This window comes from Peromyscus eremicus, chromosome 23 (assembly GCF_949786415.1).
Source record: "Peromyscus eremicus chromosome 23, PerEre_H2_v1, whole genome shotgun sequence".
Taxonomy (NCBI): domain Eukaryota; kingdom Metazoa; phylum Chordata; class Mammalia; order Rodentia; family Cricetidae; genus Peromyscus; species Peromyscus eremicus.
Genome location: NC_081438.1, coordinates 13,177,075 through 13,200,399, shown reverse-complemented (window position 1 = coordinate 13,200,399; position 23,325 = coordinate 13,177,075). Strand labels below are relative to the sequence as shown.

Below are 23,325 nucleotides of genomic sequence, written 5' to 3'. Positions count from 1 at the left end.
TTCCCACACATACAAGACCCTCTGAGGTGGAGAGAGGCAGGGGATGAATGACCTCCCACCGGCTTAAGTTCCAGTCACACTGGGTCTAGGTCCTACGTCAAGGACTCACAGCAAGCTTGTGAAGGAAGGCTGAATGATGAAGGGCGGCAGTGAGAAACCCCTAAGGGCCCACTGGAACGCAAACAACCCAGAGGCTGGGCGCCCTCTGGTGGAGACCATCCTTAAAACCCTGCCACCTGCTCCGAGGGGAAGAGATCTCTTTAGGTCCTGAGTAGGTTGCGCCCCTTGTCCCCAGTGGCCAGCAGGCAGGCGGTCCAGGAGACACAAAGCAAGAGACAGGCAGGTTCTCTGAGAACTTAAATACTCCCTCATCACAGAGGGTGGGGGATATGGGGGGGGGGGCTTACAACAGATGGTGGCCCAGGGAGGGGAGGCTCCACAGGATGCTGAAAGTTTCATTCCACCCGGTGCCTGGGCCACAGCAAATAGCAGGTCAGCTAAAGCCAACCCCCGTGAGGCACATCTAAACCCCAGGGAGGGGTTCAAATGAAAGGAGCAGGATGAGGGGTTTCCCTGAGGCTTTTCGCCCCTCCCTGGAAGACAGATGCAGGTATGGCCGCTGCCATTACCCAGAGCTGCAGGGAAGGCCGCAGATTCCAGGGACGTGGGGGAAGACCCGGCGTTAAATACGTTATAAATAGGGCGCTGGGGCAGGTCCATACTGTGCGCACGCAGGCGGCCCTCACATTCCTCATGTCTGGCCAGGGACCAGGGCCTTGGTCCTGTTCCCAGTGCTGCTGCTGGCCCCTGAGATGCTGCTGCCAGTGCCCAGCAGCTAGGCTGCTGACTGCTGTCTCCAGCAGTCTTCTCAAGTCCCGAGACCCCCAGGCCCAAGAGTCCGGAGGCTCATGGCTGCTTTGTCTTGTTTCTGTTCTTCTGGAGTTTGGTGTGCACGACTTTGAGTGTGGTCAGGAAATTGCCAAGGAAGAGGATGAGGAAGGTGAGTGCCAGCACAAATACCTGGTCCATTCAGAGGTGCAGCACCCAGCAATGCCCGGGGCGGGGGAGGAAAGAGAAGCTTGAGTCAATTCCCCTGTGGAGGAACCTGCCTCTAACCTCAGCCGCAGACCCTTAGCACAGCCATAGGAAGGACCAGCAAAGCATGGAGGTAGGTGGATAAGGTGAGTCCCCAAGGTCAGGTGGGGTTCTGGAGGAGTGGGGTAATAATCCTCCTTGGTTCAACGACACTGAGGGGCCCCTTGACCTCTTGAATTCCTTCCTACTACTTACTTCCTCTCAGGCCCCAGCAGCCGAGAACTCTAGGCAGCAGGAACCGAGAACCAAGGAAAAAGGGATCGGAAGGGTCCTCCCCAAAGCAGCCCAGCCCTCTTCAAGCCCCCTACTCCCTACCCACAGACAGAGAGACAGACAGACAGACAGACAGATGTAGGCATGTACCTGCCATTCTTTGCATTCTTCCTGGCTGGAGAGCTCAAACAACGTGACGGCATTGTAGAGTTGCCAGAACTGGAGACAGGGAGACAGGCACCACTCACCCATCAGTTTCCCTGCAGATCCATGTGGAAAGCCGGGGAGATGGACCAGGCTCCCCAGCATCCAAGACTAACTACCCGCAACACTGACACCCCCAGCCCATGGAATCACAAGTGTCTCAGACACAACACCGCAAGTCTGAAGGGCCAGATCCTTACTGCCCCTAGATCCTGAGGAAATGGGGAGGCGGCGGCGGGGTGGGAGGGGGTAGTGTGTGTACCTGAGGCTTTCCGCTACTCCTTCGGAGGGACTGGCCCTATCCTCCACTATGGCTGCAAGCAGTGGAGAAGCTCCCAGACTCCCAGGCTCAGACATTAAATACACCCCAACAGGGAGCTAGGTTGGGGTGATAATTGTATGGGCGGCTGTCTCATCCCAGATACCTGGGGACAGATACCTTGTGAGGGAGGGGAGCCCCCAAGATCTTCTGTTCCCAGGGGTCATCCCTGACAGGGGTACCCACACACAGGGGGACTCACATGGCCACAGAAAAGGAAAGGCAGGAGGAAGGTGAGGCCCCGCCACATCCAAGACTGGAACCCTTCTGTGGGAAGAGTGAAGAGGTTACGTGGGTGTGACTACTTAAAAAAAACGACAGGGTCTCTCTGTTGTCCAGGCTGACCTCAAATTTCTGGGCTCGAGTGATCCTCCCATTTCAGCCTCCCAAACAGCTGGGACTTCAGATATGTCCCACCACACCCAGCCTAATATTGTGTATATTATAAAGTTCAGACAAAAAAACACAGGCATTTTCGGGCTGGAGAGATGGCTCAGTGGTTAAGAGCACTGGCTGCTCTTCCCGAGAACCCAGGTTCAATTCCCAGCACCCACACGGCAGCTCGTAATTATCTGTAACTCCTGTTCCAGGAGATGCTCCTACAAACATATACGTAGGCAAAACATCAATGTACAGAAAATACAAATTAATTATTTTTTAAAAAATACAGGCATTTCGCCGGGCGGTGGTGGCGCACGCCTTTAATCCCAGCACTCGGGAGGCAGAGCCAGGTGGATCTCTGTGAGTTCGAGGCCAGCCTGGGCTACCAAGTGAGTCCCAGGAAAGGCACAAAGCTACACAGAGAAACCCTGTCTCAAAAAACAAAAAAACAAAAAAAAAAACAAAAAACAGGCATTTCAAGGGTAAGGTTGAAAGGCCTAGCACTCTGTTGCTACCACACTCGGTGGCTGAAACAGGATCCCTGATGAACTGTAAACAGCAAGTGGGGTAAGAAATGGCAGCCCCAGCCGGGCGGTGGTGGCGCACGCCTTTAATCCCAGCACTCGGGAGGCAGAGCCAGGCAGATCTCTGTGAGTTCAAGGCCAGCCTGGTCTACAGAGTGAGATCCAGGACAGGCACCAAAACTACACAGAGAAACCCTGTCTCAAAACAAAACAAAAACAAATGGCGGCCCCAGTTTTGAGGCCTGGATGATGCCTTGTGCCCTTCTGATGATGCATCTCTATTGCAGGGAGGTAGATCAGTCTTCCCAACTCTACCTGTTGCCCAGTTACTCACCCACCGTGAGGTCCAGGTGGTTCCTCTCCCCCAGGGCTCGCAATCTGTAGAGGCAGCCCCTCTGGTAGTAGTACTGTAGGAACTGAACACAGCCTGTAGGGGGAGCACAGTGCCCGGGCTCAAGGAAAACATAGCCATGGTCTCTCCCCCCAAGGCCAATGACCGTCCTTATCCAATGCAGGCTGGTGGGTGGGCTGAGCAGAAGGGCAGAGAGGGCACCCTGGCGACCTACTTTTTTATTTTAATAAGGCACCACAGCCACGCTTCTCTGTCACTACCTCACTTCAGCGGCTGTCGCCCTCAGCACGGTGCCACTTCCTCTGCACCTCAACGTTGCATGCCGCTCCCAGCATCGTCATCTTACATAGCTTGCATTCCCAAAAGCATTTATTAAGTGCCTACTGCAAGCCTAGGAAAATTCCAGAGGTTTCTACTCTAGCTGGTGCTTTCATGGGTCATTACATGTCTGTCCGTACTGTAAGGGATAAAGCGTGTTCAGACAAGGGCGAGAGACTGTGTGGTGGTGGTGGTGGTGGTGGGGAGATCTAGATTTCTGGCCAGGACTCTCTTCCCTCCCCTCCACACAGGCCAGGATGGACATCTTTCTGGGGAGACCTCCTCCTCAGTAAAATCCCTTGAGAAACCAGGTCCCTCCCCGCAAGCTGGGCTTGAGCACTCACTCTGGAAAATGGAGAAGGCTAAAAACTGATTTCGAAACTTCTGATAAATGAGTCCATTAGGCCTGGAAAACAAAAACAACACACACACACACACACACACACACACACACACACACACACACAGGTGGGACATGCTGTAAAACCAGACACTCATTCATACCCCTCCCCCACCTTTTTTTTTTGCTTTCATTCCAACAGAAAGGGAAGAAAATATTTCAAAGGTAAAACCGAGTCCCAGATTCCTGTCCTTTGTCCTTGAGCTGACCAGGTCACACCCATCACCCTTTCTAAAATGAAGGGACATGAAGATCACTCCGATTCCTCATGCCGCTCCCTGTCACCTCTGCCCCAGCCAACCGAAACTGTGAAACAGTCTCCAGAAAAGCTCCCAGCTGTCTTGGCAGGACCCTGGCAGCTAGGCCTCTAACCCAGTTTTTCAGTTCACACTTGCTTTGTTCCTGACCCGCAAGGCCCTTCCGAAACCCCTTCCCCTGGTACCAGCCCCCAGCTCTGGCTCCACAGGGAGGGAGGACTCACCATGTCAGCATCACTCCAGACAGGAACGTGGAGACATAATGGTGGGACACCCACCAGCCTTTGATCCTTGGTGAGAAGGAGAGAAAGAAAGTTCAGATGAGGCAAGAAATGCAGACACCCTTCTGCTTCCTAACCTCAGCCCTGCAGCTGGAATAAGAAATGGACTCAAACCAGACCTCATCTCTTCCTGCAGAGGCACAGAAACCCAAACACACTACTTGCAGATTAGCCCCGGGACCTGTTCTGTGACCTACAGAACACATCCTCATGTAGCTCCCCAGTACTGAGATACTCCAAGCCTAACGCTGCCTATGACGGACTGAACTATGTGCTCAGATTCCTATGCTGGAGCCGAATCCCCCTGGGCCCTCCAGCATGACTGCATCTGGAGAGGTAACTCAGGTTAAGAGGACACACGGGTGAAGCCTTCATTGACAGTCTTTGACCTAGTGTCTCTGTAACCCGGAAGACCAGAGCACAGAAGACCACACAGAACACAGGATGATGGGAAGGTAGCCATCTGTAAACCAGGAGAGAGGCCCGAAACCAGCACTGATGAAACCTAGATCACAGACTTCCAGCCCTCAAAGCCACAGGAAAGAAATGCCTGGGTTTTTTTTGTTGTTGTTGTTTTTTTTTGTTTTGTTTTGTTTTGTTTTTTAATTTATTTTATTTGTTCATTCATTTGTTTTAAGGAGGTGAGACTTCAACTTTGAGCATTAGGGACACACTACCACCAAGCTTCATTTCCAATCTTAACTTTTATGTGAACTGTGTTTTTACCTGCATGTATGTCTGTTTGGGGGTGTTGGATACCCTGGAACTGGAGTTACAGACAGTTGTGAGCTGCCGTGTGGGCGTTGGGAAGTGAACTCGGGTCTTTTGGAAGAGTAGCCAGTGCTCTTAACCACTGAGCCATCTCTCCAGCCCCGCCTGTGTGTTAAGATGCCCAGTGTGTGGTATCACGTGGCAGCCTCACAGATGGATACAGGCCCTTTGTACATGCTGTCCTTCTGGCTCCTACTCTTTTTTCCTTGCTAGGCTCTGGGGTCCCGAATTGAGGTTCAGACTCCACTTCCACCCAAAGGCCTTCCCTGACTACACTGCCTAAAACAGTTCCACCACCCCATTAGGGATAGAAATCTGGTTTTCATTTCTCTCAGGAGGCAGAGGCAGGCAGATCACTTGTGAGTTCAAGACCAGCCTGAGCTATATAATGAGCCCGTCTAAATAGAGGGGACCATGCGGATCTGCCGTCAGGGAAGGGGATGCTAAGGCTCTCTTTGCAAAAGGAAAAGGAGTCTATGAAGTGGAGCTGACATGGCTCTATATTGTCACCTCTACCCTCCTCTATCAAAGGCAGGTAACAACGTAAGTGTAATCATGTCCAGGAACTGTGGCTACTGAGAGAGGTCGCCTGAAGCCAGGCCCAGTGACACACGCCTGATGTGGGATGTTCTGTATGGCAAATGTGTTGCTAATTAGTCAATAAATAAAACACTGATTGGCCAGTGGCTAGGCAGGAAGTATAGGCGGGACAAGGAGGAGAATAAAGCTGGGAAGTGGGAGGCTGAGTCAGAGAGACACTGCCAGCTGCCACGATGAGGAACAGCATGTGAAGATGCTGGTAAGCCACGAGCCATGTGGCAAGGTATAGATTAATAGAAATGGATTAATTTAAGCTGTAAGAACAGTTAGCAAGAAGCCTGCCATGGCCATACAGTTTGTAACCAATATAAGTCTCTGTGTTTACTTGGTCGGGTCTGAGCGCAGCTGTGGGACTGGCAGGTGAAAGAGATTTGTCCTGACTGTGGGCCAGTCAGGAAAACTCTAGCTACACACGCCTGTAATCCCCACACACAGAAGGTTGTGACAGGAGGATCTTGAGCTCAAGGCCAGCCTGGACAACATATTGAGACCCTTGTCTCAAATATAAAGAAAGAGGAACTGGAGAGAGAGATCAGTGGTTAGGAAGAGCACCCACTGCTCTTCTAAAGGCCCTGAGTTCAGTTCCCAGTACCCGCATTGGGTGTCTTACAGCCACCTATAACTCAACTTCCAGGGGATCCAATAGCTTTGGCCTCTGTCTTAGGGTTTCTGTTGCTGCAACAAAACACCACAAAGCAAGCTGGGGAGGAAAGGGTCTATTCGGCTCACGCTTCCACATGCTGTTCATCACTAAAGGAAGTCAGGACAGGAACTCAAACAGGGCAGGATCCTGGAAGCAGGAGCTGATGCAGAGGCCATGGAGGGTGCTGCTTACTGGCCTGCTTTCTTATAGAACCCAGGACCACCAGCCCAAGGATGGCTCCACCCACCACCGGCTGGGCCCTCCACCACTGATCACTAATTGAGAAAATGCCTTACAGCTGGATCTCATGGAGACATCTCCTCAACTGAGGCTCCTTCCTCTCTGATGACTCTAGCTTGTGTCAAGGAGACACACAGAACCAGCCAGGACAGAGTCCACAGGCCCCTGCACTCACGTGTTCATAGCCACATGCATACACATACTCCTACAGATGATTAAAAATTACGAAAGAGAAAAAAGGGGAAAAAGCAGCAGTGAGTCTAAATGCCACCAACATAGAGGTGACAGAGGGGATCAGGATAAGACATTGACTTCTTTGTCTCCAGCTCCCAGTCAGCCCCAACGTAGCCCTTTCACCTTTTAGCATCTAAAAGACCCTGGCTCCAATTTCCTAACAGTAAAGGCAGTTAGCCAGATCCTCAGACTTTCTGCTTAACAAGCAACCAAGAGGTCTCCCTGCCACCTCCCCAGAGCTTTGCAAGGCCATGCCACAGCCCTCAGATCTTGGCCACCTCCAGGCTCCTTTGTCCTAGTCCCCACAAAGCTCCCCTGAGAAACGCCCTCTCCTGGTGCGGGAGCAGTTTGGGCTTGATACAGACCCTGGGCAACAAGCCTGACTGAGCAGCAGCTTTTAATTTCACAGCTCGCTGTGCCCAGGGCCCAGCTCTGACAGATGCCACCAATAAACACAGCTCGGTGACACTGAGTGAAACTAGAAATCCACCTTTTCCCCCGGCTTCGCACTCATGAGCAACAACCGTCTTCGTCTGCATACCCCAAGGCTCCGGGCCGGCTCTGGGCTTATGTGTTTATGTAACAGCTTCCATTGTAATAGAATTCAGATACTCTACAATTCAGTGCGTTTAGTCTTTTCACAGAGCTGTGCAACCATCACCACGATCAATTTTAGACCTTTGTTTCACCCCTGTTAGACTTGGACCTGTTTGCTATAGAAATGCAGCTTGCAGGGAGCTTGTGGGGCTCCGGGAGGAGCAGGTGCACTTGCGTCTAGAATGTAGGGACAGAATGTACTCTGGGCACTGTGGGGGTGGGGTGGGGGAGCTCACTGCTTCTCCCTGCAGGACACATCAGCCAGTACATATGCAGAGGAGAGGACCACCAGGCACTCACTGTTCGGCACCCAGGTAGCTTCTGGTTTCACGCTTTGGATTTCCAGAGTAGCTGGTGGGATGACTTCTGCATCGCAGACTCTCTCTGCCTGCTCCCTTCTGGATACATCTGTTCTAAGTATAGCCCCTAAAAAAGCCAGCGGGAGCCAGGGACCATGACTGCTACCGATTCACTAGTCATTCGGGCCCAGAAGGAAAGGCTCTCCTGCCACCTGCCAATCACCACACCAGCCGTTCTGGTTCCCAGGCCTCTGCTTCCTTATGGGGGCAGCAACTCACCTAGAGGATAAGGAATTTCGTCTGGACACTCAGCTCAGAGCAAGCCCTCTGGGTTCTACCGCCCTCCAGCCAGTGATTGGCTCAGAAGTCAGCGAGGTGACTCAAGCCTAGCCTATCAGAAGAGTGTCTCAAGACTCCCACTGGCTCTGGGGGAATGACAGGAAGGCTTCCCACTCTGAGGTGGTTGATGAGATAGGGAGCCAGCCTGGGCTGTGGAGAGCAAAGTAGTGGGGGGAGGGGTAGCCAATGGGGCTACCTATGAACCTAGCTGGAACCTTTCATGCACCCTTGAACTTCCCAGCTGAAGAGCAGTAAGTGCCCTTCAGATTTGATCCCTGTTAGGTGGGTTTTGCAAGGGAAAGCTGATTTTTTTTTTGGGGGGGGGGGGGTTCGAGACAGGGTTTCTCTGTAGCTTTGGAGCCTGTCCTGGATTAGCTCTGTAGACCAGGCTGGCCTCGAACTCACAGAGATCCACTTGCCTCTGCCTCCCAAGTCCTGGGATTACAGGCATGAGCCACCACTGCCTGGCAGAAAGCTGACTTCTTTACTGAGCTCACGAGTGTGCCGTCTGCGGTGGGAGGCATCAGACTCACCCAGGATGGCTCCATCTCAAAGTAGGACATTCCCCACCACCACCACCACCAACCCAGGCCTGCTTTCCCTGACTTCCTTCTGTTCCAATTCTGCTCCCAGGTACAAAACAGGGATAAGGAGAATGGGTTTGGGGGTGCCCATCCTGGGCAGCAGGTCTCCAGGAGGCCTGTGTCCCAGGACACCTAGGTATCCCCAAAGACCGCTCCTCACTGAAGAGCCCATATTTCATTCATCTCAGCAAGACTTATGGGTGTTTACTGGACACCAGCCTACACAGGCCCTATGATGTTTAAGGGGTGCGAGGGGCCAGCGTGGGACCGCTCAGTGGGAGGGGCACTTGTTGCCAAGCTGACAACCTGAATTCAATCCCCAGGGCCTTCATGGCGGAGGAGATAACTGACACCCAAAGACTGTGCTTAACCTTCTTTCTACATGCACACGGTGGCATGTGCATGCCACACACTCACAGAAAATAAATGTTAAAAAAATTAAGATGTGGGGTTGGGGATTTAGCTCAGTGGTAGAGTGCCTGCCTAGCAAGCGCAAGGCCCTGGGTTCGGTCCTCAACTCCGGGAGGGGGGGTGGGGGGGTGGGAATTAAGATGTACACAATTGCATATACACACCCATATACACAGAGACAATAAACAACTGTAAAGAATTAAGACATACATAGTTGTACATGCATGCCCACATATACATATAATAAAATAAATAAATGCAAAAAAATTAAGACGCTCGAGGTGGGGGGGGTATGTGTGGCACATGTCTTTAATCCCAGCACTCAGGAGGCAGAGCCAAGTGGATCTCTGTGAGTTTGAGGCCAGCCCAGTCTATAGAGTGAGTTCCAGGACAGGCACCAAAACTACACAGAGAAACCCTGTCTCAAAAAAACCAAAAGACATGCACAATTGCACACACCCACATACAAAAATACATACATAGAAAGCAAATAAATAAATGTAAAAAAAGATGCACAGAGTTGCCCACCTGCCTTGCCCTATCACCCCACAGATTGGTCATAGTTCCTGTGGTCATTCTAGAAGCTAGGGTCCCCTGGGTCTATTCCAGACTCTCCTCCCCCAGGCCTGGAGAAACAGTCCCACCACTGCATGGGACTCTGTGGGAAAGCCTCTTTTAAAACACCTGTAGATGATCCCTAGAGGCGAAGACTGAGTTATCTCAAAATCTCTAACCCAGTGTCTGCCATATGATAAATGGCATAGGGGGGCACGTACACAGCAGACCCGCACCCAAAGCCCGAGGTTATAAACACTGATGCTCGTTCCTGCTCCAAGGAACCCAGAAAAGCTCCTGTTGAACTGAGGCAGGTGAAGTGTGGCTCTGGAACTCCACACTCCTGACACCTTTAATACCCGTGATGAGCCTGGTCTTTCCAGGGGACCCTCTCTTGGTAATTCTGTTCTCTCTCTGGTAATGGCCTGGTCCACAGCTAAGCACACTAAATTAGCAAACAGAGGCAGAGTAACCACTCCAACATGAAAGCCACTACCAAAGACCACCCAGGCTCTCAGGAGTCCTTTATTATGTGTCTGTCTGTCCATCTATCTATCTATGCATGTGTGTGACTGTGTGTGTCTGCTGGACCCCCTGGAGCTAGAGTTACAGGCAGTTGTGAGCTGATGGGTGTGGGTGCTGGGAATCGAACTCAGTCCTCTATAAGAACAAGTCATGCTCTTAACCACTGAGCCATTTCTCTCCAGCCGCCCAGCACTCTTAATGTGTGTGACAGAGACGAGCCTGGCAGCAAGTTCACAGGGACAGGAAGAGACCGGCAACCAGAAAGTTAAAAAAAAAAAAAGGGGGGGGGGGTGGATCCAGGTGTGGTGGCAGAAGGGGGGAAATCTGTGAGTCCAAGGACAGCCTGGTCTACATAACAAGCTCCAGGCCAGCCAGGGCTACGTCAGTGAGACCCTGTTTCAACAATAACCACCAGGAAAAAAGTGGGAGAGCTGTCGCAGGACATGGTGGTGCCCACCTGTCATCCCAGCCCGAGGCAGTGGCAAAAGCAAGAGGAGCCCAGGCTGGGCTTCTTCTACTGAAGACTCGGTCTCCAAAGACAGAAAAGAAAACCAAATAAAGAAAGAAGACGGGGAGTGGGTTGATTGATGATGTGAGGAACCCGTGGCCCGGGTGGTGTACGGAGAGGGTAACAGTGGCATGGACAAGGACCAGAAGGAAGGCAGTTTGAGGACACTGACCTCCTCTGCATGCCACAGGCTATGCCCCTAAGCACGGCTGTGCCCTCCTCAGTAGGCTGCTCTAGGCTCAGTGTTCAGGTTCGAGCACGCAGGAAGAACCTGCTGCAAGAGATCACCAGGCAGAAAGTGAGCTGGTGTTCCATGATTGCAGGGTTGACAGACGACCCAGTTTGGGTTTTTTTTTTTTTTTTTTGGGGGGGGGAGGCGGGGGGCTCTTTGTGTAGCCCTGGCTGTCCTGGATCTCACTCTGTGGATCAGGCTGGTCTTGAACTCAGAGATCTTCCTGCCTCTTGAGTGCCGGGAATAAAGGTGTGTGCCACCACTGCTAGGATATTTCAGATCTTTTAAAAATATTTTAATTACATTTATTTATTTATTATGGGTGGGAGTGTGTGGAGGTCAGAAAGAAACTTTATAGTTGGTTCTCTCGTTCCATTATGTGGGTCCCAGGAACTGAAGTCAAGTCGAGGCTTTGTGGCAAGAGTCTTTACCCAATGAGCAATCTTGCCAGCCCCAAATCATTGATCTTACCTTTTTGTTTGTTTGTTTGTTTGTTTTTTCGAGACAGAGTTTCTCTATGTAAACAGTTTTGGCTGTCCTGGAACTTGCTCTGTAGACCAGGCTGGCCTCAAAGTCAGAGATCCACCTGGCTCTGCCTCCCGAGTGCTGGGGTTAAAGGCGTGCGCCACCACCGCCTGACTTAAAAAACCTTTTTTAAAATGTATTTTTATTTTATGTGTATGGCTGTTTTGCATATATGTGCTCTACATGTGTGCTCAGTGTCCTTAGAGGCCAGAAGAGGGTGTTGAATCCCCCGGGGCTGGAGTTATATAGATGGTTGTGAGCCACCACATGGGTGCTAGGAACCACACATGGGTCCTCTGCAAGAGTAGCAAGTGCTCTTAACTGCTGAGCCATCTCTCCAGTCCCCCAAATCATGGATCTTAACTGGGATCCAAGACTCTGCTCAGAGGCGGGCAGAGCAGACAAAACAAAGGAAAAACAGTAGGTCTTCCTGAATTTAGACGCACTGGGAACCTCCTTCCTAGATTCGTACACTGACATTGAGACCTGGTGGCTCTCCCAGGGACACTGAAACAGTCCAAAGAGGGGCCAGGGCCTGCCCAGCGCTCCAGAGCTGCTCAGAGACCCCCCACCCCCAAGACCCTCATCACTGGTCCACTCTCCTCCTCCCTTCTCTTGTGGAAGACATTCTGCTCTTTTCACCAAAATCCATTCATCTTCCCAGGAACAATGTCCCCTGGGACCCACCCCCACTCCTGACACTTCCTTCTATCTGCTGACGGACCCAGGGGAAGGTAATGCTCACATGTGGGGAGTGGAGGAAGCCCTGAGTGGATGTGTGCTGTTGGCATGAACACAGTCATGTCAAAGGCCTCCAAGTCTCAGACCTCCAAGGAAATGGCAAAGCCAACCCTGAGCTGGGCTCAGAGAAACAGCAAAGCCTTCCCTCCTGGTCCAGTACGAATGCCGGTGGTCATGTGCAGAAAATGTCCCCTGGAGCTTTCTTCCCCCAGGTTATTTCCAGACTGAAGATTGCTCCCCTACAGAGACTGCTCCTGTTGAGATCAGCGAAACCTGTCTCCTTGGTCCAGCTGTATCCCCTAACCCTGCCTCTTTGTTTATCTGTATGTAGTAGCCTGATTCCTTGTTCAGCTGCGTGCAATACCCACAGCTCTGTTCAACTCTGTATCATAAACACACGGAGCTGCTGGAGTGCTGCCGTCCACCTGAGCCCACCAGAGAGCACAGTCCACCTGAACCCGGTTATTTCCGTGTGTATGTATGTATGTATGTATGTATGTATGTATGTATGTGTGTGTCTATGTGTGTCTGTATCTGTCTGTGTGTGTGTGTGTGTGTGTGTGTGTGTGTGTGTGTGTGTGTGTGTGTATGTGTCTGTATCTGTGTCTGTGTCCGTGTGTGTCTGTGTCTGTGTCCGTGTCCGTGTGTGTGTGTGTGTGTGTGTGTGTGTGTGTGTGTGTGTGTCTGTTTGCCGTTTCTCCATTCCCTCGATGGATGCCCCAGTCAGCTCTGTCTCTGGAGCTGTGATGGACACTGCACTCAAGCCTGGCCAATCATAGCCTTGCATTCTCTGGTGACAAAGACTGGTTCAGAGATAGGCACATGGTCCAGCCTGCACCCAGCCAATGGGACAAGGCTGGTGAGACACGCAGAAGAAATGAACGGTGCCGTTTGCTGGGGGTGATGGCGTAAGCCCGGTGTCCTTGTAGCACCCTACACAGAGCCTGAGAACAGACAGCACAGAATGCGAGGGTGAGAGATGGAGAGAAACTGAGTCTCACTCTCAGTGTCTGAACCCTGAATGAAGCCTTACCTGAAGTCAGTCCCGGGGAACCTGTTTTTTTTATGAGACGACAGATTTCCAAGGACATGACATCAAATCTAATGACACGAAATCAGTCCAACTTGGGGTTCCTGTTGCTTGTCAGCAAGAGACTGACCATAAAGTGGGTGACATGACACCAACCGCACCAGCCCTGGGTGTCATCGTTTCTCTTCGGCTCCCTGCTCCCCCAAATGACCGTCCCACCCCAGCCAGGCCTCTAGTTACCTGGAGCCATTGCTGATGAGAATACTCTCCCGAATGGTCAAGGTGCAGTAGTACCACACGAGCAGGAAGTTGAAGACTTCATCTGTCACCCTAGTTGGAAGAAAACAGCCCCAGGGAAGGGGACAGTGTGAGCTCTCCCCTTGGCCTGACAGGACAGCCAGGACCAGAAATGCCAACGGTTTACACCAGTCCTCGGATGCCTCCCCCGCCTACACCCAGACCCTGGGGCTCATCTCTACCCGGCCCCACCTACGTGCCAAGGTCTAGCAGAGGCCCCCTCCCTAGCCATCCAGCCCACACAGCCAACGGAATGTAACAGGGTTAAGCTGAAAAATGCCAGTGACTGATGACAGCCACAGGAGAGAGACGCAGAAGAGCTTTCTTGGGAACTCAGAACCAACATGGTCCTGCAACATCCCTGACCTCTTATTCCGGCCTCCAGGGTGGCGACAGAAAGTGTTTTTGCTGTGTTCTCCAGTTGATGAAACTTTGTCCAAGAGATAAATTAGAGACTTGTGTGTAAGAGGAGGAGGAGGGGGGGAGAAATGGGGACATCCAGGCTCCAGGTGGAGCTTAGACCATGGCTTAGAATGTGACACACCACTGGCTTCCCTGGGAGGAACCCAGAGGCCCCAGTGTAAGGGCCTTGAACTGGACACCAAGAACTCTCTCTTTCAGAGGGGCAGATGAGCAGGCATTACTTGGGTGTGCAGCCTTTGCCCTCGGGGTCACAAGCCGGGCACTGGCAGCAGGCAGGCATGAACTAAGAGCCTGCAAGGGCCTTTGTTGGGAAATTCAAGTAGCCAGGCCAAGAGCTGGACTCTCAGCAAAGTGCACGCCAGGAAATAAACCTTGACACTTAGGCCAAATGCCTAAGCCATACTTGGCTGCCTCCCCCTTCACGGCAGAAAACCCAGGCAGAGAAAGGAGAGGACCAGACCCTCTTGGCAATATGGGTCCTGTCTCTCTATCTGCCCTCCCTCTCTTCTCAGTCAGTGATGGGCAGAAACTGAGTACTACCACACACAGTGTGAGCTCACTGACCGGCTATAACCCTATGAGGCATGGCCTGCTGCCACTGTCCAACAAAGGGGGAGACTGAGGACTCCATAGGGAACCTGCCCATAGACACAGCCGTTCAGTCTCAAAGCCAGAATTTAAATCCAGACAGCCTGGGATGGCTCTTCTTGTTCTCGAATGCACCCATCTCTCTATGTATCAGTCTTTACTCTTTCTGAGGTAGGGTCTCATACATCCTACACTGGCCTCCAACTCTCCTGTAGCCAGTGACGACCTTGAGTTTCTGATGCTCCTGCCTCCACTCTCTGAGAGCTGGGGATTACAGGGATGCAACACCAAATCTGGCTTCTTCGACTCTGGAGACTGAACCAGGGTCTCCCTGCATACCAAGCAAGCACCTGAGTTACAGCCTCAGCCCTATTGATCTACTTATTATGAAATCGAGATGTAATCCACATACCATACAATTTTCCCTTTTAAAGCATGTAATCGAAAGGCTAGGGAGCAAATGCCTTTAATTCCAGCACTCGGGAGGCAGAAGCTGAGGATCTCTGTGAATTCTAGGCCAGCATGGCCTTAAATTTTTTTTTTTTTTTTTTGAGACAGGGTTTCTCTGTGTAGCTTTTGCACCTTTCCTGGAACTCACTTGGTAGTCCAGGCTGGCCTCGAACTCACAGAGATCTGCCTGGCTCTGCCTCCCGAGTGCTGGGATTAAAGGCGTGCACCACCACCGCCCGGCTAAAAAATTTTTTAAAGAAGATGTAATTTGGTCTCTTTTGCTCATTTTTGTTATACCACTGACTAATTCCAGGGTATTCTATCATTCTCAAAAGGAAATGCCGGTGCCCGTGAATGGTCACTCCCCATTCCTGCTTCCCCTGGCAAGTTCTGCTCCCGCTGTGTCTCTGAACCTGCCCCTTCTGGACATTTCCTATCAACGGACATATACAATACACGGCCTTTTGTACCTGGTGTCTCTCTCACTTAGCATGATGCTAGCAAAGCTCACCCATGCATGTCAGCATTGCACTCCATGTTAGGGCTGTGTCCCATTCCAGGGTCTACATAAACCACACTAGACCATCAAGGACTACATCTGGAGGCCCTGCAAGCAGCTGGTCCATGAAGCTTGCTAGATGGATGCGGGATGGGCAGGAATGCTACTTCCTGGCAGTCAGAACTGGTCCTTCCCCACCCTGTACTAGCCATGGGCTGGGGAAAACAACAGCCTGCCTCCCTGAGGACGCCTTCCTCATACCCCCATGCCCTCCCCCACACCTCATGCCCTCCCCCACACTCCCCTGCCCTCCCCCACACCCCCCTGCCCTCCCCCACACCCCCATGCCCTCCCCCACACCCTCTGCCCTCCCCCACACCCCCATGCCCTCCCCCACACCCCCATGCCCTCCCCACACCCCCTGCCCCCCACACCCCCATACCCTCCCCCACACCCCCATACCCTCCCCCACACCCCCGTGCCCTCCCCCACACCCCCATGCCCTCCCCCACACCCCACCATGCCCCATTACCTGTAGTGCAGGACGAAGCGACACGCCACAGCACCCAGAAGCAGGATTATGGTCAGGTAGAGCTTAAACTTCTCATACTCGTCCTTGTACGCAAACCTGCCATGACGGACATCCCAGGAAAGGTCTTGTGTTGCTACCATCCCGCTCTGCCACATCCTGCCCACAGATCTACAGCAGAACCTGACCTTCAACTAGTGACGTCTAGTGAGGGAAAGAGGACCAACTACAGAAGGTACCAGCTCCTGGGCTCTGGGGCCATGTTGGGGGCAGACAAGGGTCAAAGACAAGTTCTCTACCCTCACCTAAAGATTGCAGCAGACACAAGGGCCGATGCCACCTGGACATGTCACCTAGATTGGTTAGGCATGACTCTATTCTCCAGAACAAATGCTGTATCAGGTGTAAGAAAGAATAGATGTCACTCTCGTGGGAACTGGGGTGGCGGGGGGGGGGGGGGGTGTCCTATCCACCAACATACTGACTCTGGGCAAGGAAGAAAGGCGAGGTCCCCCAAGCGCTCCCCCACTGAGGTGGGCAGGGTCAGAAAGCCAGATAGCCAGAGCCTCAACTGCTAACCAGTTTTGATCCATGCAAAAAACCCTCGCTTCCACCCATCGTCCCCCAGTAAACGGCCCAAGAGGCTGGCTTCCTTGGAGTTGGTCGGTCGGGATCCGGGCGTACTCACTTGGCCTGGTTGCTGAGGAGAGTCACATTCACACTGCCAAGAACCAGATTCAAATAGAGCCTGGAAGGAAAGACCTGTGAGGGCGCAACCAACGCTTTTCAAGCTTAGTGGATGCACACGGAGCGTCTCACATCAGAAAACAGGACGCCCAGCTAACGTCAGATGGGCCCCACAATGGCTGAGAACCATGTTTAACCAGAGAGCGTGGTAACCGCACTCCTGACGGTATGACCAGCTGTTTCCCCACTGAAGCCAACTTACAGGCCAGATCTCCCAGCCTCCTTTGCAGTCAGACAAAAGCAGGTAACTAACTTACAGCCAAAGAGTCAAAGACACTTATCCAACACCTAGGTTAATTTTAAAAAAGATTCTAGGCCAGCTGGGAGGCGGTGGCGCACGCCTTTAATCCCAGCACTCGGGCAGGAGAGGCGGGAGGATCTCTGTGAGTTCGAGGCCAGCCTGGTCTACAGAGCGAGTTCCAGGACAGCCAGGAGGGCTACACAGAGGAACCCTGTCTCAAAAACCACACACACACACACACACACAAAAGATTCTAGGCCAATGAGAGTTAGTGGATAAAAGTACAGGCCGCTAAGCCTGATGACCCAAGTTCGATCCCTAGAACCCACACAATAAAAGGAGGGAACAGACTTCTGCAATGTGTCCTCTGACCTCCACATACACGCCAAGGACATGTGTGTGTCCGCAGCATGCATACACATAAACAAACACAGGAACATGAGCACTCATTTCCACTGGGGATGCATGCCAGAAGGGTAGGTTGAAGTCACGGTATAGTATCTGTTCAGCTGCTACAAGACATGGCAGCTGTGTTTTGGAAAAAGGGATTGCTTTCTTCCCTCTTTTTTCCCTTCCTACGACTGTGATGGCGGGAACTGTCTTTGTCTTCATGGAAGAAGACAGCTGCTGAGGGGTAGAGAGGCATCGGTCGGAAGAACTATCGGCCCCTTGATGGCCTAATGAGCCCACGGCGCATGGCCTCTTACCTCCGATTCTTCATGACAGAGAGAAGTGAACTCTCACGCTCAGGTGCGCACTCTCTCGATCTCTCTCTCTCTCTCTCTCTCTCTCTCTCTCTCTCTCTCTCTCACATATGTAGATGGGTGTTTTGTTCCCATGTACATTTGCACACCCCATGTGTGTAGTGCCTTCAGTGCCCAGAAGAGGCCATCAGGCCCCCTGGAACTACAGTTACAGGCAGTTGCCAACCACCATGTGGGTGCCGGGAATTGAACCCAGGTCCTCTGCAAGAGTAACAAGGGCTCTTAACCACCTGAGCCATGGCTCTAGCCCCAGGAGAAGCTCTCTTATGTGAACCATGGCATGGCTAGGCCTCTCTCTGTTCACCAGCCTGTGCTCTAACACACTAACAAAGGTGCATACCAGGGCTCCTTGAGACCCTGAGGGAGAAAAGGTAAATTCCTATCGGTGACGGGGCTTTGGAAAGACCTCACTGAGGCGGTGGCATTTGAACTGAGCTTGGAAGAGTGAGAAGCTGGAGAGGAGGAATTGGGGGTGGGGGGCCTTCGTTCCAGCTTCGGGCGGCTTTTCAGAGCACTGCTAGTCTGAAGGGGATGTGAAGTACTGAGGGGCCATCCGGATTCCTTACCTAGCACTCAGTCCCTAGATCCTGCAAGAGTAATGTAATCCCTTCGGAGACGAGGCTCCACCACGGCCCCAAAGCGGATAAAAGCAGTACCTCCTCCTCCTGATTGGGGTAAGAAAGCTCACAGAACACAGGTAACTCAATAAAAACCCACCCTAGGATTTTAAATCCCCGAGACAACGGAGGAGCCAGATTTTTTTCTATTAGAAAGGCTAGGCAGTCAGGAGCAAGCCTGGCCTGGCTGGGGAGTAGTCTACAGAAAAAGGCTGCCTATGAATAAAACAGACATACATATAGGAAAAGACAGCAAGAAAAAAAAAGTTAAATGAGAAGCAGGTTCTACCAGCATTTAATGGCAGGACCCATTCACACCTGAGCTATATCTGTATTTTTTCTGAGCTATAAAACCTCCTTTCTGGGCTGGAGAGATGGCTCAGGGGTTAGGAGCACTGGCTGCTCTTCCAGAGTACCCGGGTGCTGTGGGATGTATGGCAAATGTGTTGCTGATTAATCAATTAAACACTGATTGGCCGTTGGCTAGGCAGGAAGTATAGGCGGGGCAAGGAGGAGAATAAAGCTGGGAAGTGGAAGGCTGAGTTAGAGAGACACTGCCAGCCGCCACCATAACAAGCTGCATGTGAAGATCCTGGTAAGCCACGAGCCATGTGGCAAGGGATAGGTTTATGGAAATGAATTAATTTAAACTGTAAGAACAGTTAGCAAGAAGCCTGCCACGGCCATACAGTTTGTAACCAATATAAGTCTCTGTGTTTGCTTGGTCGGGTCTGAGCAGCTATGGGACTGGCAGGTGAGAGAGATTTGCCCTGACTGTGGGCCAGGCAGGAAAACTTTAGCTACACCCGGGTTCAATTCCCAGCACCCACATGACAGCTCACAACTGTCTGTAACTCCCATTCCAGGAGATCTCACACCTTTACACAAATGCAAATAAAAAAAAAAATCTCCTTTCTTCTTAAGCAACTCTGAGTTGTCTACCCCGTGTGACACAGGCTCCCACCTGAGGCAAAAATGCCCACACAGGTGAGGAAGTGAGTCTGAGCAACACAGTCCTAGAGGTCATGAACGATGGAGGGAGGTCGTGAATGATGGAGGTAGGTCATGAATGATGGAGGGAGGGTGCTGTTAACAGGACGGCCAACTAACGTGGGGAGTTTTCAATCCAAATACAGCAAGAAAGGAAAACCAAGGGATGGGTCACAATGTCCCGGGGCCACCATATTAATACTCATCTGGTGCCGGGCAGTGGTGGCCACACCTTTAATCCCAGTACTCGAGAGGCAGAGGCAGGTGGATCTCTGAGTTCCAGGCCAGCCTCGTCTACAGAATGAGTTCCAGGACAGGCTCCAAAGCTACACAGAGAAACCCTGTCTCAAAAAACCAAAAAGGGGCTGGAGAGATGGCTCAGAGGTTAAGAGCACTGACTGCTCTTCCAGAGGTCCTGAGTTCAATTCCCAGCAACCACATGGTGGCTCACAACCATCTGTAATGAGATCTGGTGCCCTCTTCTGGCCTGCAGTCATACATGCTGTATACATAATAAATAAATTTAAAAAAAAAAAAAAAAAAAAAAAAAAAAAAAAAAAACCAAAAAATACTCATCTGGCTGAAGCTTAACAGGAATCTTCCCCCTCCAGGAAAGATCTGACTCCATGCCAGGCTAAACCCTGCTTCAAAAACAGAGAGTAAATAAGGACAGACTATGGCACACACCTGTAATTACAGCACTCAAGAGGCGGAGGCAGGAGGATCACCTCGAGTTTGAGGGCAGCTTGGTCTACAGAGAGTTCCAGGCCAGCCAGAGCTATATAGTGAGGCCTTTCCTTTGAAAAAAAAAAAAAAGGGGGGGGTTGGGAGTGTAGCTGAGTCTAGAACACTGCCTAGCATGCCAGGATGCCCTGGTTTCAACCCCTGGGGGAAACAGAGGGGAGAACACTTCAGTCTAATACAGTAGGCTATTGAGAATAAAATGTCTGCTGCCACAAACGGGCATGCCCAGTACAATGCTGGGCATGCAAGATGCACTCAATACATGTTGGCTCTCTTGAGAGAAAACACTTTCCATCTACCCCAGGTGGCACACACAGGTATCAGGTGCCAGCTCCCAAGAGTCACCCTGGGGAGGTCACTCCCAGCCACAGGGGAAGGACGGTAGCTCCTCCTGGATTGGGAGAAGCAGGTACAGAAGTGGCCCCTTGGAATCTTCACACCCCAGCAGGGAGCGGGCACCCGCGCAACAGGAATCAGAGGGTTCCTACTCCTACCCATTCTTCTTGGGCAGGTAGGCCTCCATGTCGAAGAAGACATTCTGCCGCTCCTTGATGTTGGCGCCTATCTGCTGAATGAGCTCCGCCTCCTCTTGACTGGAATGACACTTGTACCTGTAATGGGAGTGATGCTGAGCCCCTGCAGCCTTGGGGCCTTGGTGATGCCACTTCCCGTACCTGACAGATAAGGGTGGCATCCACCAACAACGGCCACGGAAAGATGACGTGAGGAGATACAGTGAAGCATCTGGGATGAATGACACTCAGCCTACAGGAGCTGACGGACTTGCGTGGGTGGCTAAGCTGTTTTCCTCTACTGTAACAGAACTTAAAGCTTCCTAACTGGGGGCTGGTGAGATGGCTCAGAGGTTAAGAGCACTGGCTGCTCTTCCAGAGGTCATGAGTTCAATTCCCAGCACCCACATGGTGGCTCACAACCATCTGTAATGAGATCTGGTGCCCTTTTCTGGCCTGCAGGCAAACATATATAATAAATAAATAAATCTTTAAAAAAAAAAAAGCTTCCTAACTGGACTGACTGAGAGGCACGAGGAAGTACTAGGGGTCAACCAGTCAGGGTCTTCCTGTTGCTCTTTGGAGAGACGCAACTATCAAAACTAGAAAACCAAGTTGGAGGCGGGTGCGGTGGCATGGGCTTGTAAACCCGACACTAGGAGACAGAGGTGGGCGTGGTGTGGTGGCCCGAGCCTTTAATCCCGACACTCGGGAGGCAGAGGCCGGTGGATCTCTGAGTTTGAGGCCAGCCTGGTCTACAAAGCAAATTCCAGAATAGCCAGGGCTACACAAACCAATCCTGTCTTGAAAAAACAAATGCTCTCTGTCTGCCCACCCCCCTCAAAAAAAAAAAAAAAAAAAGGTGAAGGAGCAGAGATACTTGGGAGATGGAGACAGAAGGGATTGAGAGTTCAGGTCATCCTTGGATATAGCCAGTTTGAGGTCAGCTTGGGCTACATGAGACCCTGCCTTTAAAAACGAAGAAAAACAGAACCATATTGGGAGACACCACACCCTGGAATGGGAGAATTGCTCAGTCCAGGACCCTAACTCACAGGTCAGATTTCCTCAGCAGGCGCTTCTCTTGTGGCGATGCTGAGCAGAGTCTATCATAGCCGGGCTGGAAAGCTCTACTGTATCTACTGGGGTTCTGCTGAGCACCCACAGTGTCCAAACAGTCTGAACGGCAGACAATTATTAAAATGACAGAGGCTGAAAGCCAGTCTTCCTCAGTCAGGACGACCAGAGGAGCTAAGCTCAGCATGCAGGTGGCCGCCTCAGTGACCGAGAGAGCAAAAGCCAACCGAGAGAAAATTCAGAGGAAAAAAAAAAGAGTCCTAGAAACACACTCTGACCCCTGGGTCCAGTGATGCCTGAAGTTATCCCTGGGTTTTTTCCATTAAAATTTCCACTTTCTTCTTAAGCCAGCTTTGAGTTGGGTTTCTGTCCTTTAGGTGGAGCTCACTGGTGGAGTGCTCACCTCGCTGGCGTGTGCAAAGCCCTGGGTTCCAGCCCAGCGAACCCAGCACTGCATAAACCATGCTTGGTGGCCGACACCTGTAACCCCAACTCAGGAAGGGAGGAAGGAGGGCCAGAAATTCAAGGTCAACCTCAGAGTGAGGATGAGTCCTACCTATGGAGTGAGACGATGGGGGGAGGGGGGCAGGAGGCCCCGGGGGAGCTTTCAAGCATCGCCCCCTCTTACCTCTGGAGTGTACGCTTCAGGTCCTTGAGGTGCCGCTTCTGCTTGCTGATGGAGGCGCTGCACAGCGTCTGGAGCGCGGTCAGCTCCTCCAGCTTCTGCTTGTAGATCCTGTGTGTCTCCTGAAGGGCAGACACATCATTGTCACAGGGCTGAAGACAGGGCTAGAGAGGTCTCGGGTGACAGCTATCCTGGTACAGCCATCCAGGACTGCAACTGGCCAAGGAAGGAGGCAGGACACAGTGGCTGTGGGATAAGTGCCAGCTCTCCCCGGGGTCATTCCTTCATTCCTAATGGTTTTTTTTTTTTTTTTTTAAAGATAGAGTCTATGTAGCCCTGGTTGTCCTGGAATCACTGTGTAGACCAAGCTGGCCTTGAAAAGAGATTCCCCCTGCCTCTGCTGAGTGTTGGGATTAAAGGTGTGTGCCTATTTCATTCATCTGTTTCATGTTAACAACTAAACACAGTAGGACTGCCATGTGTTTTTGTTGTGTGTGTAGGTGTCTGTGTGTGTGTGTGTGTGTGTGTGTGTGTGTGTGTGTGTCTGTCTGTCTGTCTGTCTGAGGTCTGAGGCTAGCAGCTTGTGCATTCTCAGCAGATTTTCTACCATTGAAGTATATCCTCAGCCTCCTGGCCAAGATTTCCTCTTGATTTTGTGGGACCGTGTTTCACGCATCCCAGGATGGTGTTGAACTCACTACGCAGCTGAGGATGAACTTGGACTTCTGATTCTTCCACTTCTACCTCCTCAGTATGAGAATGACACCCATATGCTAACACACCCAGGCTATGTGGTACTGGGAATCAAACCCAGGGCTTTAGGCACACACTCTACCAAGTCAATGATAGCCCCAGCCTACCCCTTGCCAAGTCTTCATCTACATGGTTTGGAGAGCAGAACATGCCCTGGCCACATATCCAGTGCCAGCCAATCACTATCTTCCAGTCTGACTGGTTCAGAGGTGAACACGTGGTTCCTACTGACCAATGAGAGCCAGTCCTGGGACTCTGGATGGAAGGATTAGATAAGAGGGTATTTTTTTT

At 51.7% G+C, this 23,325-nt stretch overlaps 1 protein-coding gene across 1 annotated transcript in view; it reads right to left on the bottom strand.

Moving 5' to 3' along the window:
• Positions 1-340: 340 nt before the first annotated feature.
• The window catches only part of Tmem120b (transmembrane protein 120B), a 42,522-nt gene continuing 19,537 nt past the window's right edge, over positions 341-23,325 (bottom strand). Inside the window, exons 2-12 of the mRNA XM_059249173.1 lie at positions 22,285-22,403; positions 20,562-20,678; positions 16,653-16,712; positions 15,968-16,063; positions 13,419-13,508; positions 4,288-4,353; positions 3,751-3,812; positions 3,071-3,163; positions 2,034-2,098; positions 1,459-1,527; positions 341-1,020 (exon numbers count right to left, since the gene is read on the bottom strand). Coding sequence (XP_059105156.1) covers positions 907-1,020; positions 1,459-1,527; positions 2,034-2,098; positions 3,071-3,163; positions 3,751-3,812; positions 4,288-4,353; positions 13,419-13,508; positions 15,968-16,063; positions 16,653-16,712; positions 20,562-20,678; positions 22,285-22,403 — 951 coding nt within the window. The 3' untranslated portion in view covers positions 341-906. The remainder of the gene's footprint in view (positions 1,021-1,458; positions 1,528-2,033; positions 2,099-3,070; positions 3,164-3,750; positions 3,813-4,287; positions 4,354-13,418; positions 13,509-15,967; positions 16,064-16,652; positions 16,713-20,561; positions 20,679-22,284; positions 22,404-23,325) is intronic.